This window comes from Saccopteryx leptura, chromosome 1 (assembly GCF_036850995.1).
Source record: "Saccopteryx leptura isolate mSacLep1 chromosome 1, mSacLep1_pri_phased_curated, whole genome shotgun sequence".
Classification (NCBI taxonomy): Eukaryota; Metazoa; Chordata; class Mammalia; order Chiroptera; family Emballonuridae; genus Saccopteryx; species Saccopteryx leptura.
Window position 1 is genome coordinate 267760624 of NC_089503.1, and position 19972 is coordinate 267780595.

The 19972-nt window shown below is 48.1% G+C and overlaps 1 protein-coding gene across 3 annotated transcripts in view; it reads left to right on the forward strand.

The window, feature by feature from the left end:
- Nucleotides 1-19972, forward strand: part of DPYSL2 (dihydropyrimidinase like 2) — a 115265-nt gene that overhangs the window by 42547 nt on the left and 52746 nt on the right. For all 3 annotated transcript variants that reach the window (XM_066352151.1, XM_066352152.1, XM_066352153.1), the window contains exons 2-3: nt 494-582; nt 2923-3107. In XM_066352151.1, the coding sequence (XP_066208248.1) occupies nt 494-582; nt 2923-3107 (274 nt within the window). The remainder of the gene's footprint in view (nt 1-493; nt 583-2922; nt 3108-19972) is intronic.

Genomic DNA, 19972 nt, shown 5'->3' on the forward strand with positions numbered 1-19972 from the left:
TAATAGTTAAAACAGTGCATGCTTGAAATGTTTTTTTCTCTCTTGGCTGCAGTTGCCCAATTTACCTCAAAATGAAATGCAAATATAATGACTGTGCTGAATTGAAATCTTGTTATGGTGGAACCAAGTGTGTTTGTGTTGAGTTTGCCATGACAACAGACTTTTGGTTAATTTTTCCCGACACAAAGCTTGCCAAGAGTTGACTTCCCTACATGTGGGTGTATTTTTTTTTTTTTAAATGAAGTTTAGCCTAAAGCCATTTAAAGAGTATTGTCTTTGGGAAAGAGTTTTGTTTTGTTTTTAATGTTCTGACTCATCAGTTGATGAATAGGTTGCCACATAGTTTTATCATTGTCACTGAACTTTTCCAAATTTGGCTCATTTTGATCATCACTTTGAAACAGTGAAAATGTGTCCTTAGTTCATTTATCTGAGTACCAATGTTTCTCATGGGGCAGGTTTGCATGGTGACCTTATTACATTTCTATTTCAGAGTGATCGTCTTCTGATCAAAGGAGGTAAAATTGTTAATGATGACCAGTCGTTCTATGCAGACATATACATGGAAGATGGGTTGATCAAGTAAGTATAACTCATTATATAGAAGAATTCGAGTACTTTCCAGTATTCCCAAGCATTCCCTACAATTCACACACATAGTATCAAGCTTTAGTGACTTCAAAAAGTGACTTAGTATGTCTGACCAGGCAGTGTCGCAGTGGACAGAATGTCCGACTGGGATGTAGGGGACCCAGGTTCAAAACCTCAAGGTTGATAGCTTGAGCATGGGCTCATCCAGCTTGAGCACAGGGTTGCTGCCTTGAGTGTGGGATAGTAGACATGACCCCATGGTCACTGGTTTGAAGCCCAAGGTCGCTGGTTTGAAGCCTAAGGTCACTGGCTTGAGCAAGGGGTCACTCTGCCCTGTTGTAGTCCCCCGGTCAAGGCACATATGAGAAAGCAATCACTGAACAACAACTAAGGAGCTGCAACAAAGAATTTTTACTTCTCATCTCTCTCCCTGCCTACCTGTCCCTCTCTCTGTCTCTCTCTCTCTGTTTCTGTCACCAAGAAAAAAAAAATGGCTTAATATCTATGTAAGCCCATTTTGATGGGTAGTAATTAGTGAATTTGAAAGCTCAGATTTAAGGAATTCAAAGCCACAATTACATGCACACACCCACTTCCTTATGCATTATGTAATTTAGTATTTTTAACCCAGGTGACACAATATCTTTTTGTTGCCAGCTCAAATACTTGGTTTAGGATCTATTGACTCTATTAAAGATTTTCCTATGACCTGTGGTGGCGCAGTGGATAGAGTGTTGACCTGGAATGCTGAAGTTGCCGGTTCGAAACCCCAGGCTTGCCTGGTCAAGGCACATATAAGACTTTATGCTTCCTGCTCCTCCCTCTGCCCTCCTCTCTAAAATAAATTAAAAAAAAAAAAAGTTTAAAAAAAATAGATTTTCCTAGAATGTATACAGTTCACAAAAATTAGGGGATATTTAATCGCTGCCTATTCATTTTGAAATATCCCCTAATTTTTGTGAGCAGTATAGTTGTTCACATGGCTTGATCAATCAAAGGACACAAATGTGGAGTACTTCTTCTATCCAGATAGTACATCTCCTTTCTGAATCAAGAATCCAAGTGGTTAGGGCCAAAGGACAACAAATGAATTACTAAGTACACAGACAGATTATTGCCTCATCCTGAGGGAATTTTAGGTTTCATTCTTTAAGTGCCAACAAACACCAATAAGGCTGTCCTTGTGCTGATTGTGTATTGTGTTACTAACAACAGAGCAGTTATTGCATGATGGTATATATTTTGGATTCTAGAGGGTTAAGGTAGTACATACCAGCATCCTTGTGCCCTTCTAACTGGAATAGCTCATAGGGCTCAAGAGAAATAGCTACATCTGTCTGAAGACAAACACTGCCGCAGATGACATCTTTTGAATAAGCAGCATTCATCAAGTGCTACAGTAAATGGGTCCTGAGGAGTGGAAAATGAGTGGATGTGTCTGTTGCCTGGAAACTCACACCCCGATTTATGAACCTAAAATAGGTCTTACCATTTCCACGTTTAATGTTCTCTCCATGTGCGTTTGACAGACTCAGCCCCAGGTTCTCGCATACCGTGATGTGCCTGTCCATTTCCGCCCAGTTAGAAGGCAGTATGATCTGGTCTAACAGAAAGACACTGGTGGAGAAGTGAACAAGCCTGAGTGCTATTTTTGGTCCTCACTAATTTGTTTGTGAATTTTATCAACTTCTTGATTACTTTTTTTTAAACAACATGTAGAGAGATGTAGCACAGATGATTTTTAATTGGAAATGAATCCATGTCCCTCAACATAAGGAATGTTAGTGTTCCTATCTTGTTGTCTGAGTTGCTAATGACCTGCTTCCAAATTTTCAAATTGTTTTAATCATAGTGTTCACTTATTTATTTGTTGATTTGCTTCCTTCCTATTTTCTCTATATTGCAAAGGGTCTGGTAAAAACATGTGTTTGTGATGGCAGCCAGGTTTGGAGGAAATGGCTATAGGATAATTAGCTCAACCCTGTGTACGTAGAGAAAGTGTAGTGGCATTTTATGTAAATTTCTTGGGACCTTGTTATCACTTGACCTTAGGGGTTTTCTGGTAACTAAGTCTCTCTCTCTCTCTCTCTTTTTTTTTTTTAAACTAAGCCTCTTTGATGGGGCCTGTGATACCTTATTTAACTTTTGTTTTCTAGTAAGCACTGCATTGCCTCTGAGTTGAGAGTAGGGAATGGGGAGTGCACATTATGAATAATTACAGAAACTGGGAAGTCTAGGGAAGGATAGGTTAAGGCTTGATGGAAGTGTCTGTCAGATTTCATTTGATTGGAGGACAATTCATTTACCATCATTGTCACCCGCTCTCTTTAGGCAAATAGGAGAAAACCTGATTGTGCCAGGAGGCGTGAAGACCATTGAGGCCCATTCCAGGATGGTGATTCCTGGAGGGATTGATGTCCACACCCACTTCCAGATGCCTGACCAGGGAATGACTTCTGCTGATGACTTCTTCCAAGGCACCAAGGCGGCCTTGGCTGGTGGAACCACCATGATCAGTAAGACAGCTTCAAATAATAATCTTAGCACCAGGAGCCTTTATCATGGGAAAATGAGTCTATGTTGTTGGACTCTTTCCTTCTAGAAATTGTTGAACTGAGTACCGGATTGGTCCGCCACATAAGGGGGGAGCATGCAGCGGGCTGGGGGTTGTCTGTGTTCTAACTCGCGTTTTCTGTCCAACTCTGACTTCTCCAGTGGAATTTGAGAATATGAATTTAGAGAACTGTGATAAAAAGGGTGGTTTCTTGCTTTCTCTGTTTGAGAACTTTTAGACAAAAATTAACTTGAAAATGTGATGTGATAGCGGTTACTTTGAAAACCTTCAGAGTAATCTTCAAAGTTTCCAATTTTGAATTCTTGCTCATAATTATTCAATTCTGATTTTTAAAGAATTCCTAAGGGTGCATCTTCTTGGAATGAGGGTGCGGAGCTGCGAAGGTTGCACCAGGAATCTATCCTTCTGATAAGAAAATCAAATAGGGGCAGTTCTTCCTGGCCTGCATTTGACATCAATGGAATTGGGCAGTCCTGCTTGGAGAAGGACCCATAGATAATATGAATTATTGTTTAGATGAGAAAATTGCTTCCACCAACAGCCAGGTGCCCTTCATGTCTCACTCTGAAGGATTTATTTCTGCTTTTTATTCTACCAAATCTAAAATATATTTACATTTTGGGGGGTCATAGCACACATATTAGGAGTTTGCTTGTGAATGGTCAGTTTCTAGCATGCCTACTGATTATCCCTTTGACAAATACCATTTTGTTTTTGAGGAGGTAGGCAAGCTGCACAGTGACCCAAGAGACAGATATGTTAAAAAAAATTTTTTTATCCAAAAAATAAAAATCAACATACACTCTGTCTGAAAAGCTAGCAGTTCAGAAGAAGTGTCAGCATTGAAAGAACTTAGCTATTTATGCTTTAGGAAAACCTGTCTTAACTGATTATTTTTCAGGACAAAGGGCTCTTTACCTGTGACTTCAGGGTTTGCCTAGAAGCTTCTCTTTCCTATGCTACCACCTAGATGAACGTTGCCCTGCTATCCCCTCCTTGTCTGAGCTCCCCTGCATTTTAAATCACATGCTCACCTCCTGGTGTTCTCTCCATCCCAGTCTTCTGTGTGTCTGAGGATCAGGGACCACTCTCCTGGTTCAGCTTTCTCATCACTGCCCAGAAGGACCGAGTTCAAGCCTTAGTAGCTCCTTCTTGCTGCCACATTGCCCAGCTCAGTGGGGGCGTTCTCAAGGGAGGCCCTGCACACACGCCTTGGGACCCTGGCATAGTAGTAGGAAGAGTTCTTTTTTCAGGGTGTCTGGATGGCCTTGGCACCCCTGGCATTTCCACCCCTCCTCCAAGGCCAGCTGGGGAGCCACATTTGGAGTTTGGAAAAGCATAGATTGTTTACTGTCAGCCTGCAAGGTCAGGTCAGGGTTATGATCTGCCTCTGGTATGGAGTTTGTATGGGGTCTCTGTCGGCTCTACATTGATCACAGCATGTTTATAAGCCACAGCTGATGTTTCCTGAGTGAGTGGTCAGTGATATCTGCCATTGGAGGAGTGGCTGGGCTGGAGCCCTGCGTGGTGGAAATGTCCCCAGCCAGGAATCTGCAGTTCTGGTCGCTCTCCAACACTTAACTTGCTGTGTGACCTTGGCAAGTCACCTAAGTCTTTGGGCTTTAGCTGCTTGTTGGCTCACTGAAGGATCTACAGTAGATGATCCCGCATTGGACGATTCGCTGAGCTCAAAGACAGTGCACCTCTAATAAAATGTGTTTTGTTCAATAGATACAGAAGAGCCTGTTTTTCCTAAGACATACTTGAAAGTCCCCATTGGTCTGTTTCTCCTCTCTGTCACTCCCAAATGTTTTCTGCATTCCTCACACTGGACCCACCTTCTGGTCCCTCTCTTGCTTGTTCCTTCTGTGCCTTCCCTTTCTGCCACCTTCGCCAGGTGGCACATCCCGTCTTGCTGATTCCTTGACTTCCTCCATGGCCTTCTTTCCCTTCATTCCAGGTGGCTCCTTCTGTGCAGGGACCAGGAGCATCCCCAGGAGTCCAGCACCTGGCCCTGGGGACCTGGAATAGTCAGCAGAGACATGAAGGAGAAGTGAGACGTGAGAGCACCTGCCCTGCTCAGTTGAGCAGATCGCTACCACTTGTAATGCAGGGTGTGAGTTGGCAGTTAGTTAGTCTAAATGAGTGAACTCCAGAGAACAAAAGTCATCAGACATGGCAGGGATGTGATCAGAGTTATCACACATCAAACTCCACTGCTTTTATAGCCAGAGAAAAATGTTTAACTCCTTTTACAAATTACCACCTGTGCTTCTTGACCTCTAGAGCAGTGGTCCCCAACCTTTTTTGGGCTACGGACCAGTTTAATGTCAGAAAATATTTTCACGGACCGGCCTTTAGGGTGGGACGGATAAATGTATCATGTGACTGAGACAAGCGTCAAGAGTGAGTCTTAGATGGATATAACAGAGGGAATCTGGTCATTTTTTAAAAATAAAACATCGCTCAGACTTAAATATAAATAAAACGGAAATAACGTAAGTTATTTATTCTTTCTCTGTGGACCGGTACCGGTCCGTGGCCCGGGGGTTGGGGACCACTGCTCTAGAGAATTCTACAAGCCTGGCCTTCCCTCAGGATATCTCCTGGTAATAGTGCAGATGAGGAAATCTTGATGTGAGTGGGGAAGCCTTGCAAAGAGAAAGATTGGTATCTACGATCTCTCTGCTTCTTCGATGAGATCGAAGCTTCCTGAACGAGCACCGAGGCCAAAAATAAATGCTTGGACCACTTGGAAGAGATTCAGGTGCAAAATTGCAGACAAAGCATGCACCTCCTTTGTCTCGAGTTTCTGAGTCTGGAGGCTCCATTTCTGAAATGGCAGTGCCTGCAGAAGATATAGCCGAATACTCCCAGTTTAAAAGTAGAAGTGATACGTCAGCCTCAGAACATAATATTATTGCCATCAAATAGAGGTTTCTGTTGAGACTTGCATAGTGAGACCTTTGTACAGGGCACTCAGTGCGGGGCAGAAGGGACACCCTGTACCCCTCCATCCAGTGATGAGTGGGCAGAGGCTCCAGACATGCCCTGCAGGCAGCATGCAGACTGCTTGTAGGGTCCCGGAGGTAGCAGGGTGCTGCTTGGGGGAGATGCTGCTGGCTTTTCTGTGGTGTTGCAGTCATCCTTGATAAAACCCCAGAGCCTGCAGGAAGCAGGTGGGAAAGGTTCTTTCCATTTTGTAGAAGGGAAGATGGAGGCCAGGGAAGGTCATAACTTGCCAGCACTCTCCCTGTGCTTCAGGCAGGTGGCAGGCGTGGAATACACACCTGCAGCTCTGGCTCCACCACCACCAGCTGGATGACTTGTCTGTAAGCCTCAGTTACCTCAACAGCAAAATGGGGAAAGTGTTGCAGATGGTGACTTGAAGGCGTCAGAACAGCACCGCCATAGTAGTAAGCTCTCAGATGTGGAAGTTAGTATTACTCATCTCATGTTAGGGGCCAGCAACCTCCCATCTCCAGAGACCCCACCTCCACCCCAAACACACACACACACACACACGGGATTTCTGCTTTCTCAGTAGGCCCAGGGAAAGAGGCTTCAGCAGCCAAGGGTCCAACCTGACCTTTGCTAGGAGCAGGGATTGACTGAGCACTGTCAGCAGACTGTACCCTGGTATCACTCAGGTGCATCTTAAAATACTCAGCTTCCCGAGCTCCACCCGACCTATGGAAGCAGAGAGAACCTGCTGGTGGGGCCTGTGAATCTGCATTTGAATCTGGTGATTGTTGTCTGAAAGTATGGATCTCTGGGGTCCATGCCGGCCCTGTGAAGTCTATATCTCCAAAGAGCAGGAGCCACAGCTCAGAGATGAGAGCCCGATGGTCATTTCTGCTCACCTGAATCCCAGGTTTTCTCTTAGAGGATATGGAACCCCGGCGTCTTCCCCTCCCCTTGGGCGCCAGCCAGCAGAGATCAGGATGGGAGTTGAGCACAGGGGAGGCAAGGACAGACAGCTACTGCCACACTGGGAAGGGCCCTGTTTCCTGAACTCTGGACTCGTCATTGACCAGACGAGTGGGTCTTGGGGATGCCTCAGTCACCTCCCTGCAGCCCTGGGTAGGCTACCCTCACTGTCATGCTGGCTTAAACCCACAGTCACCCTGGGCTGCAGTGAATCTCTGTTGTCTCTGTGTTATTTCTTACACCCATTTCTTTACTGCCCTTGACTCAGACCTCAGTCACCTCCTTGCCTTCTGAGTGTCTCACTGCCCACCCCCATATCTGGCCTCTGCAGCCTCGGCTGTTTCTCGAACACAGCGTCGATCGCATCCCTCCCTCCTCAGGGACCCTCCGTGGCTCTTCTTGCTCGGACAGTGCAGCCCAGGAGCAGAGCCCTCTGTGACGTGGCCAGGTCCTGCTGCCCAGCCTGCACTCACTTTGTCACCTCAGTCAGGAACGCCCTTTCCTTCTCTCTGCCCACAGCAACCTTCTTTATCCTTTGAGGCCCAGCTTAGCTGCCACCTCTGTCTCAAAGCCTCTGCTCAGCCCCGTTCACTGAAACCTACTGTTGCTTCTAGGCACCTTGGCAAAAGTTGGGCCTTTATCCCCTGGCTCTTAGGACAGTTCATCTTGTGTTACACTTTGGTCAAGGCTCCTCTGTCTCGTTTTAATATTCCCTCCCTCTGCCCCCTGCCGTGTCACTCCTGAGGCCCTCCATTACTACCTGCTGTTGGATGGGTGGATGCAGGGATGGAGGGATGAACGGACGGAGGGATTAATGGACAGACGGATGGATGGATGGATGGATGGATGGATGGATGGATGGAGGGATGGATGGATATGCTAATAGGACTTGATTTTCTCCTTCATCTGAGTGATGCCAGCAGACTGAGAATCCTGGGGCAGGAGGAGAGCTTACAGTCCGATGTTACTGTATTTGCTGTCTCTTCACCAGTGTCCCCGTTTCTGCCCCCCTCCTGTGCCCACTCCCCAGTCTCTGCCATGAGCCACTCTGTTGCCGCCAGCCGTTGGGGGAGAGAGGCAGGAGGGACAGCCCAGAGCACAGCATTAGTCTGAGGTTGTGGATGGGGACTGCTCCTCCATCTGGATTGTCCTCGAAGGCGGTGGGGGTAGCAGAGTTCATGCTGGTTGTTTTGTGAGAGAGCTTGTGTCTGAATGCGCAGGGGCAGACCTACTCGAGGAGTGGCCCTGAGCACCAAGGCAGACTGGGTGCTCATTCCCAGACCCCCTGGGCTTGTCCCAGCTCCTTCTGAAGAGCCGCGCCCCTGTGGCTGGCAGTCTGAGAGCAGGCAAGGTGGCTGCCTGGGCCCTGCTGGCTGGGCTTTCCCGTGGAGACGTGGCTTGGTGTCACTGGCACACCACTGCTTGTCATTTCTTCAGCCCTGTGGCATTTGGGTTTGCTCCTTGCTTCTGACGAGTACACGTGTGTGAACACACACGCCATAATATGAATGTGTCTGTAATTGATACTTTGATTATTCCCTTTGCATCATTCATTTGAGTTGGGTTAGAAAATGTTGACAGAATAGCCTAACCACATCAGACTAAAGTTTCAAAGTCTAGGACCAGAGTTGTCACCACAAAATCTGCCCGTGGCCTGGTGATTAGAAAGCCACGTTATCCGATGGCTGTTGGTATAGGCTCTCTGTCTGCTCCCTCCGGTCCTACGTGGCTGAGCTCATACATTGCGCCTGAGGACACGAGTGACTTCTGCACGCAGACACCATGGGACTGGGCCCGCTCAGGAGTTTCAGAGAAAATGTCAGCCATGAATGGCTGGACTGGAAGAATCTGTCCACTCCCTGGGCTGATCACCTAACACCTGGTGCTGAGCAGAATGGAGGAAGACAGTGAAAAAGATAGTGTGTCCTAAGCAATGGCACAGCCGTTCCTGGAGGCCCAGCACACGCACTTGACTACATGCTTTTCTTGTGATGGAGGCCCCTGGGTTGGGCTCCACCTCCTATCCTCCTAGCCTGGTGGGGTTAGGGTCTGCTAGGCCCTTCCAGAGCAGGACATTTCTGTTTGGATCCCGATGTCCTATGTCACAGACACTGGCATTTACCCTAATCTTCCCGAGGTTTCTTGCCTGCTCCCAGTCTGAGAGCTGGCAGCTTTGGAGATCTCCACAGCCCACATAGAGCATGGGTCTTCCTCTCAGGATGGCTCCTGCACTCCCGCCCCCCATTCAGTCCTGGCTCTGCCTGTGAGTGCTATACTGGGGGCGGTTTTCAGTGCTCGATGCTCCCAGAGACTATTCTCTGGCTTCCCGTTGAGTGGGATGTGCAGACTGTTGGGGACTTCCTGTCAAGCCTGTTGCGCAGAGTGATAGCCAGAGCCAAAGAGATTGTGGGGAAAGTGGGCTTCATGAAGTCTTCCTCGCCTTAGGACGTGAGGGACAGGCTCTCAATGGTCAGCATCCCATGGGCTCAGGGTTCCGCTTGGCTAGGTAAGAACTGCAGTGGCACACGTGTGTTCAAGGATACCTCGTTCTGTCTCAGCTGAGTGGCCTAGGCAGAGACTCCTGGATTTCCTTTTTTATGTGGCCTCCATCACACACGGCCACTGCCTGTGCCGGCTGTCCAGCCAGCAGCTAACTGAGGTGGGACCCAAACCTCCTCTCCATTGCTCGCTCTCACGTTGTTTTTCTGCGGCCACCCTTTTTCTGTATGAAATCTTACCTGGCAGATAAGACGTCTTAAGGCAGAGCTGCTCTGGCAGGAACGGTGGGCTGTGGGGGAGCCCAGGGCCTTGTTCCCTTTCTCGCCATCCGCCTCTCTTAGCAGCCCCTCTGGGGAAGCCAACGGCATGGGCAGCACAGCTAGGAAACCACCCCACTACCTCGCTGCCTGTCTCCCATTGCTCAGCTTCCCTGCCAAGCCGGGACCCTGCACAGCTCCCATGTGGGGGAGTAGGGAAAAGCATGTTCAGTAAGAAGGAACATACCCACTTTGTAACTTCCGAAATCTCCTAACCACCACACTGAAACTTCTCAGTGGTTTTGTTTAGTGTATCTCCTTCTGCTCAAGACGGGAACCGAGAGAGAACACTCATTTCGTTTCCCCTGCGTAGGTTTGCATTGGTTTGCTCTGCTTTTTGTGAAAGCCCATAATAGGGGAATACTCTTTCTTTAGTGAATTAATGGTACTCCGTGTTTTAAAGGAAAAGGTGTTTTGGGGAGTGGTTGGCCAAGGCACTTGCAGTTTCCTATCTACTGTGCTTAGCTCTGGCCCCAAGTCACCCCACTCCATTTGAGGCCCTCTCCTCTTCTTTCCCTCTTCCCCTTTTTGAGACAATCTATTTATTTCTTCTTGGGAAAGTGATTATTTATTTCTTTGGGTTTTGAGGGCTCTGCCTTTGGCTTGCTGCTTTTGTTGGGTGAAGCCATTTACCCAAATTCCTTGCTTTTAGTCTGTCTTACTGCTATAGTGATGATACAGCGGCAGGGCTGTGAGTAGAAATTAGAGTTCTGGTTAACCTATTTGAGAGGCAGCTTTCTTTGAATGTGACTAAATGTCCCCTAATGATCGAGAGGGTGCGTGGGGGCTGGGTCTCTGTGGCCGAGGCTGACTCTCTGGTGGAAGGGATTTTGCAGTGAGCCAGGGCAGTAGTTATAAATCTCGAGTGCACACTAGAATCTCCCGTGGAGTTTTCATAAAATACAGAGACCAGAACTTCTGGCTCCATTGTTCCTGGTGGGCCTGGGCTTTGGTACTTTCAGATCTAGGGTAAGAGCTGTGGATCCAGGTACCAGTTCCAACAGTTGGACTTGCCCAGAAACTGAGTGGATGTCAGCCAAGGTGTTCTGAAAGCTAGAGGTGTCACACCTCTGCCCTCCGTTCCTTGCTGTGCCCTGTCCTCTTTAAAGGGGAGGAGAGGAGATTTTTGTGACCTGGGTGATGGTGGGGTTGGTAGCCAGGTGCCCTCTCGAAGCTTCTGAAGCAGGGCAGGGAGAGCTAGTGTCACCATCAGCGCCCCCCCCCCACCAGTTGCTGGTTTTGGTGTCCTGAGGTTTTACTTGGCTAAATGGGACAGTGGTTAGGACTTGGAGTTAGTAAGATGAGAGGTGGTGAGCAGGAGTAGGGCTGGTGTTGGGATGGGAGGGAGGGAGGGAGAGATGTAGGCAGAGTGCAGCTGGAATGGGGCTTCCATCCCCAGCCCTTTGGGCCACCTGCTGTGCTGGTTTCCCTGAGAAAGCCCTGCTGCCTTTGCGTTGAATCAGTGGTGTTTATGACCTACTCTCCCTCTAATGATAGGTCAGAACTGGAGTCCTTCCTTGTGGGGAGCCTGCGAGGGAAGAATCAAAAGAACCTGGTAATCACATAGACTCACAGGCTCTGGAGGCAGCTGTGGAGACCCGGGTCCCGGCCCCTCTCCCAGCCGGGGAAAGCTCTGCACCCGCATCAGAGGGCCAGACTGCAGGTGGCCACAGGCCAGGATGGGCACGCTCCAAGCATCAGAAGATCTACGTCTAGTTTCCCTTGCTAGTACTTTTTGTTTGAGTGTGCCCACCCAAAATCTTTCCAGATGGCTAGTTCCATGTTATAAACTGGAGACAACAGATTTCCTGTTTCTCAGGGATATGTGATGAGTGATATTATTTGTACCATACTATCTAAAGATAGTTACTGTGACACTTCTGGTACTTATGTGAATCTATCTAGGTATTTATCCATCCAACATCTAATTCTCAGTCATCATCCAGTCTGTCATCTATGTCTATAATTTATCATCTCTCCCAGTGGTCGGCAAACTCATTAGTCAACAGAACCAAATATCAACAGTACAACGATTGAAATTTCTTTTGAGAGCCAAATTTTTTAAACTTAAACTGTATAGGTAGGTACATTCCTTATCGAGGTTGTCCCTGCACGTGGTATTTTGTGGAAGAGCCACACTCAAGGGGCCAAAGAGACGCATGTTGCTCGTGAGCCACTGTTTGCCGACCACTGATGTATCCTATCTAGTTTATATATCTAGCTATCTAAGCTACTGTTGTCTATCTAAATCTTATCATTTATCTAATATAATATCTACCATCTAACCTGCCTACCTTATTTATTTATTTCATCTATCTAGTCCTTCATCTCTGCTGGTCCAAGGGTGCAGTCACACAGCAGCTGAATCCAGTTAGGTTGTCTCCCTTTGTTGCTGCTTGGTAAGGTCAGGAGGAGGGTTCAAGGCTTGCGTCATCTTCAAGCCCACGCAATAGAGTTTGTGTTTTGAACACAGCAGGAAATAGCAGCTCTGTATAAAAGGGTTCTTATACAGAAAACCCGCCAAAATTTGCTTTTCACATTTTTTCCCCTTCAAAGAATTGCTGGAGAATTTAAGACCCAAATTTCTTGACAACAAACCCAGTCCTGCAAACACAAAGCTGTGTCACCAGGAAATGTCTCATCAAGCTAATAACTCCTTTAGGTTTGAACTTTCAGCCAAAAAAGGAATTCAAATGAGACCAACTTTAGAGTTGGTCGTTTCTGGGGATCTCCCTGTTTCTCCTAGTGGATCTGTCATGGTCTCTTCAGAGAGGTCGGTGTTCCCACTGCACCTGGGTCAGCATCTCCCTTTGCACAGCCCTGTAGCTCACAGAGCGTCCCGTGCATGGCCCAGGGTCAGTCCTCTGGCCGCACTGGTGGCAGATCCTTCCCCAAAGGGTTTTTCAGCTACAGAAGCACTTAGTCATACAGGGCCCAACACTCAGAGGAGCGTGCATCACAGTCTTGATAGAATGGTCAGGCATGGTGAGTGACTCATCCTCTCGTGGCATCGGCGATGTGGGACCCTCAGAGGTGGAAGTCCTGGTCACAAGCTAGTAGGGACAGATGGCTGCTCTTGCTCTGATGGCCACATCTCCTCCTGTCCTTCAGCTGGTGATCCTTGTTATTATTATTTATACAGTTTGTTTATTAGCCACAGAGATCATGGGGGAAGGGGAACATATCCATAGTTAAGTCAAGAAGGTCACTGAGTTAGGACACTATGCTCTAGTAGTTGACAGGTATTTGGGGACCACTCTGAGCCGGGGGAATGGGGTAGATTTAGCATTTTGGAAGAAGTACAGTTTATTTTTTTATTTTTTTAAATGTATTGTGTTTACATAGATTCTAGTGTCTCCCCGAATGCATTCCCCCCCTTCCTGTATTCCCTCTATGTCTCCCTTTCTCTCCCTCCCAACAGCTCCCTCCCCCTTCCCTTCAGGTTTAATTCCATTCCTCAGTTCACATTGAGGAAGTGCAATTTTTGACTCAGAATTTTAAATGAAATCTGTACCCCAGCTCAGGCCTCGTGTTGGTGGCATGTGTTTAAAGTATAATTTTACACTATTAGATGGGGGCTTCAGCCCTGTAAGTAGATGGACATCTACTCCAGGACAATAATGCATGCCAAGACTGTCCCAGGTAAACCCATGTATTTGTATGTCATTCTTATCTCAGGGGCTTGTGTTGACTTCTCTTGTCCTCTGATGAGACCTAAAAGGGAATGGCGTAGTGCCTGCTCTCTGGACCCCTTCACTGGTCTGTAGGGAATCGTAGCAGGAATCCACATGAATGACTGTCCTCTGCACATGAGATGGTTAGAAAAAAGGTCATTTGGAGGGAGCAGGTAATAAACTGTTTATTGGGGGTCTGTGAGCCTCACAGCCCTTTGCACACTGTGTCTAACTTTTATGTCAACCCTGAAGATAGATGGGCTTCTCCTCATACCATACGGGGGGGAAATGCGAAGCCCAGAGAAGCCGGATGACTTGCCTAAAGCCATGGATCTTGCCAGAATTAGGCCTGGAATTCTGATCCAAGTTGCAGGCCAACAACAAGCATAGATCCCAGGGTAAAGGAGCCCTGTGCTTTTCAGCAAATAAAGTATGCTGGTGAATGCGGTCCGGCCTGGTGCTTCACGGACATCCCAGATGCACACCTGGAGTTTGTGATTGGGGGTAGGCTGGGATCCATCCCTGAGTAACAGAAAGATTTTGGTGTTCAAGTGTAATCCTGCTCATTTATCCAACTCTTAATTAAAAGTACTTTTTTTCTGTATTATAAAGGTAGAACGTGATCTGATAGGGAACCTCTGTCACCCAGCAGGAGGCTGTGCCCTCAGGGGAAGTTGCTCACCAGGAGGATGGTGTGCCGAGTATGTCTCCCCTGAAGCATTGCTCTGTGACCTAGATTTCCCCCTGCCTTCAGGGGGCATTTGGAGAGCGAGCGGGAGGAGTAACTGCTGTCCTGCGCTCATCAACTGAACTGAATCTGTCTTCCGGGAGGCCCAGGAGCACTTCTCCACGCAGAGCCAGACCCTGCTGAGCTCCGGCACTCAAGCAGCTTCACAGGCCTTCTTGCCTGGGTCTCGTCTTTCATCGGGCTCATTAGACTCCGCTCTGTGGCAGGGAAGCACCTCAGGCAGGTGGCATTTTCTGAGGAGGCACAGGGACAGGGAGGGAAATCAAATACCGTATTTTTCGCTCCATAAGATGCACTTTTTTTCCCCCCAAAAGTAGAGGGGAAAATGCCCGTGCATCTTATGGAGTGAAAAATACGGTATTTTATTCAATATTTTAACACACCATTTGGTTCAGAATATTTTTTTTTCTTATTTTCCTCCTTAAAATCTTAGGTGTCAGTGGTGGAGCGTCGGCCTAGCGTGCGGAGGACCCGGGTTCGATTCCCGGCCAGGGCACATAGGAGAAGCGCCCATTTGCTTCTCCACCCCTCCGCCGCGCTTTCCTCTCTGTCTCTCTCTTCCCCTCCCGCAGCCGAGGCTCCATTGGAGCAAGGATGGCCCGGGCGCTGGGGATGGCTCTGTGGCCTCTGCCTCAGGCGCTAGAGTGGCTCTGGTCGCAACATGGCGACGCCCAGGATGGGCAGAGCATCGCCCCCTGGTGGGCAGAGCGTCGCCCCTGGTGGGCGTGCCGGGTGGATCCCGGTCGGGCGCATGCGGGAGTCTGTCTGACTGTCTCTCCCCGTTTCCAGCTTCAGAAAAATACAAAAAAAAAAATAAAAAATAAAAAAATAAAATAAAATCTTAGGTGTGTCTTATGGTCAGGTGCGTCTTATGGAGCGAAAAATACGGTAATTTCTCAGGTTTGGGTTGGCCGTTGTGTATTATTTTTCCTTCATGGAGAAAATCCAGGGAGAATCATGAGGTTAAGGAAGAAATCTGAGGCCTAAATATCATGACCACACATCTTCCTGGAGCTGGGAGTCAGGAGACCTTAATTCTGGCCGTAGTCTGCCGCTCATTCGCTTGGACATACGGTCTCGTTTTTGTGAGTTGTCAGAAGGGCTTGGGTCAGCCTTTCTTGCCTAATGAGATTTCTGTAAGGACTCAGGGAGGTGGTGGGCAGGACAGGTTACCACAGGGGTTGGAGTGTCAGGCCTTGCAGTCCAGTTTTGCTCCTAACAGTCAAAAGCTTTAATCATAACACCCAGACCCTGGACATTTGAAGTGCTACATATATTTTGTGTTATTAACTCTACCAGCTCTCTCGTGTTGTCACACACCTTTTTTTCTTAGCCTTCTTTCATCAAGAAAAAATTACAAATTACAGTGGTCAGCATAGCCCTGAAATGTGTGTGTGTGTGTGTGTGTGTATGCATGCCACTTTAAAAAGGCACACCCTCACCTGAAGTTCTTTCCTTACTAAAAACATTCAGCTGTTTAATGAAGAGTTCCCCCACCACCACCCACCCTATGAAGATGTATTTTCCATCTTACTTAAGAAACAGAAGATCCGCCCTGGCCAGTGGTAGAGCGTTGGCCCTGCGTGTGGAAGTCCTGGGTTTGATTCCTGGTCAGGGCACACAGGAGAAGCAACCATCTGCTTCTTCACTCCTCCCCTTTTTCTCTCTTTTCCCCTCCTGCTGCCATGGTTTGATTGGTTCAAGCACATTGACCCAGGTGCTGAGGATGGCTCCATAGAGCCTCAGCCTCAGGTGCTAAAAATAGCACAGTTGCAAGCATGGCCCCAGATGAGCAGAGCATTGGCCCCAGACAGGGGCTGATGGATTCTAGCCAGGTGGGTCCTGGTCAGGGTGCATGTGGAAGTCTGTCTTTCTATCTCCCCTCCTCTCACTTGGAAAAAGAAGAAGAAGAAAATAAAAAGAAACACAAGACCACTTTGGTGAATTTTATATCTTGCTTAGTGGGAGATTCAAGATAGCTGATCATTTCTTCTTTTATGTTATAGACAAAGGTACTTTGGAATAATGGTGGTTGCAACAAGCAGGTAAAGCTTCAACACCCAAGTCTTTATCACTGGTGGATTCCTGGTGGGCCAGCACTGGATTGAAAGCTCCAGGCGGGGCTGCTCTGGAACCTCAAGGCGGTCTGTTGCCATCTCCTCACTTTGCAGCAGGGAGCCTCAGGCCCAGGAGGTGGTGTGACCTTGCGGGCAGGCCCGCTGAAGCTTCTGCGCCCTTCCTCCTGGGTGCGCATTTCTGTCTATCCTGGTGCTGCTTGTGTAGCTCATTACCAACAGTGCATGCTGGTGATGCAAAGGGCATTCCCACTGCCAAACTCCTCTCTAAAGAAAGAAGGTTTACTTCCCAGAGAACTGCTGAAGGAGGTGCTACCGCCCCACTTTGTGGTGCACTGTGGGTTGTCAGTCAATGGCAAGGCTTCAGGAAAGACGGACTGGAAAAGCTGGTCCGTGAACATCGGTTCTGTGTCATGGGATGGGAAGTGCTCACTCAGCTATGTTTTCTGGGTCCTTCAGCTGGTGCGACTGGGCATCGGAACATCTATGTCTGCATTCTGGCGGGTCAGGTGACCAGGGCCTCGTTCTGTGCACGTCTGCTTCCCTGACACAAGTCCGTGATGTCCATTTTCTCTGTAGCAGTTAAAGGTGGCCTCTAGCGGCTGACAGGTTTTCTGTCCGTGATTGGGCTGAAAATGGGATTTCCCTGGTGGTTTTCCCTCCTCCTGGGTCGGCTTGGCCTTTTCCTTTCCTCATTTTTTTGGTCCTTACAGCCTGTTCTTGTTGCTTGTTCAAAGAATTAAAAAGATGCTGAGTAACAGTCTCATTACTTTATGCTTGCTTCCTCTTTTATTTATTTATTTTGCATTGTGTGTTGGCTTACACACACTATATGGACTCTTTAAAGTTCGTTTAAAAATGTATGTATACTTTATATACTATAAAATTCACTCTTCTAAAGGATACAGTTCAGTGGTGTTTGGTGTAGTCACAGAGCTGTGCAGTCAGCCATCACTTCTGTCTGATTTCAGCACATTCTTATACCCCAGGAAGAAACTCCTCGTGGGTTCAGACTACTCCCCATTCCCCCACCCACACCAAACACCAGTCTACCCTCAGGCTCCCTGGACTTGCTGATTCTGGGCGTTTCACAGAAATGGGATCACATAACACATGGCCCCAGTGTCTGGCTTCTTTGGCTCAGCAGTGTTTTCACTGCCCTTGTGTGTTGTGCTGTGTCAATACTCTGTTCCTTCTCATAGCTGGATGGTGGTATGTTGCAGGGAGGGTACTGCCGGTTGCTCACCCATGGATCAGTGGATGGCCGTGGGTTTGCTTCCACTTTTTGGCTATTGTGAGTGATTAATATTCACTCATGGACAGGAGGGGAGAGAGAAAGGGGGATAGGAGCAGAAGCATCAACTCGTAGTAGTTGCTTCTCATATGTGCCTTGACTGGGCAAGCCTGGAGTTTTGAAGCAGCGACCTCAGCATTCCAGGTCAACGCTTTGTCCACTGTGCCACCACAGGTCAGGCCATCAACAGTTTTTTTGTTTGTTTGTTTTTACAGAGACAGAGAGAGAATTAGGAATGGAGAGAGATGAGAAGCATCAATCATCAGTTTTTCGTTGAGACACCTTAGTTGTTCATTGATTGCTTTCTCATATGTGCCTTGACTGTGGGCCTTCAGCAGACCTAGTAACCCCTTGCTCGAGCCAGCGACCTTGGGTACAAGCTGGTGAGCTTTGCTCAAACCAGATGAGCCTGCACTCAAGCTGGTGAGCTTGGGGTCTCGAACCTGGATCTTCTGCATCCCAGTCCGATGCTCTATCCACTGCGCCACCACCTGGTCAGGCCCATCAACAGGTTTTTCATGTGCATATGTTTTCTCTTGGAATGGACTTGCTGGGTTCTAGGGTAATACTATCTTTAACTTTTTGAGGAACTTCCAAACTGTTTTCTGCCGTGGCTGTACCATTTATTGTTCCCGCCAGCAGTGTAGGGAGGGAGGCTTCTGTCTCTCCGCAAGGTTGCCAACACCTGTTATCACTGATTGTTTTGACCACAGCCATCCTGGGGGCAGTGAGTACCTCATTGTGGTTTGGGCTTTAGGCTTTAGGCTTTCGCTGAAGGCCAGTTCAGTTTTTCATTGACTCTTAGCATACTTGATCTATGATGTGAGAACATGGTTTTGAATATGTTTTCCTAATCCTGTGTGGAGACATCTGACATGAAAAGTAGGATGTTCACAGTGATGAGGAAGAAGTATTGAAATCAGGGATGTCCCAGGGAAGCAGGCCTCTGCCCTCCCCCACCGACACCCCTGCAGCCTGTCTCTGAGGTCGCCTGGCCCTCTCTGCTGGAGTGGCTGACAGCGTCCCCTCCAGACTTGCTCCTTTCTCAGTAAGTAGGTGGCCCCAGGTGAGTCCCGTTTTGCCATCTTTTATGATATCCCTTGCTCTGCTTTCTGGTGGGGTGGGGAGATAAATGGGCCGGAGCCAGGGAGGGAACTGGGCAGAGGCCCTGTGGCCTTTTTGCTGCAGTGTCCCTCTTCTGACTTAGCATGCACACTGTTGGGAACTGCCGGCCTGGGCACTCTCGCCCAGCGTTGGGGCTCTTCTAGGCCAGTCTGCTCCTTCCTGAGATGGCCATGCCCCCTCACAGCCTGGAGCAAGATTCATTGAGTTCTGCATTTATGCTGGTCTCTTCTGAGACCTCCCTATAAAATAATCTTCCACTTGCTGTGAGGAAATTGCAGAATAGAAAGTCTAAGTGGCTTGCCCGAGGCCACTCCACTAATGATGAGGCCAAATGAGGATGGAAACCCTGTTGGGAAACCCTGTTCGTCTGGCTCCCTGGCCAGTGTCCTGCTGTCTTCAGGGACATCAGGCATGAAGTGTGCCCCCAGTCCATGCACTTCGTGGAGATGTCCTCCCTCCTTGCCTTCTGGATGTTTCTGACGATGTAACAGCAGTGAGCATCTGTGAGAAGAGAGCTGAGGATGTTGTGTCAGACAGCTGAGGCTCATGGGCAGCTGGTGGAGGGTGAGAATGAGGAGGAGGGATGTGGTCACTTTCCCGTGGCCATCACATCTATTGCTATGTTTTAACCACACCAATTAGCATAGCATTGTGGTTTCTACTGCTAAGAAAACTCAGCTCATTCATCTCGCCATTGATCCACTCATCTGGTGTTTCTGGGCCACGTGGGAGGCACTGGTCCAGGTGTTAGAACTGCAGGTATGGGCCCTGTCTTCAGGAGACTTGCAGGCTACTGGGGAGATCTACAAATTAATGATTACAATAAAATATAATCATTTTTATACTAAGTTTCAGGGGCAACAGAAAGGAAGAAATGTTTAAACTGCCTGAGAGAGTCAGGGGAAGGCTGTCCTAGCGGGTCCTGTACAAGCCTAGACTTTCAGACTGGTCAGAATTGATCCTGGAGTCTGCAGGAGCGCTTGTCTGGCCAAAGGAGAGGTGGTGTGTGGATGGGCTGAGGCTGCGGGCTTGGGTGAGGAAGAGTCTGGTGCGCTTTAGAATTTACAAGGAAATCAGCGTTTCTGGGTATTAGCAAAAGTTGTGGTGTGAAGGGCTGACGCAGGGGCAGTGTTGATTGTTGATA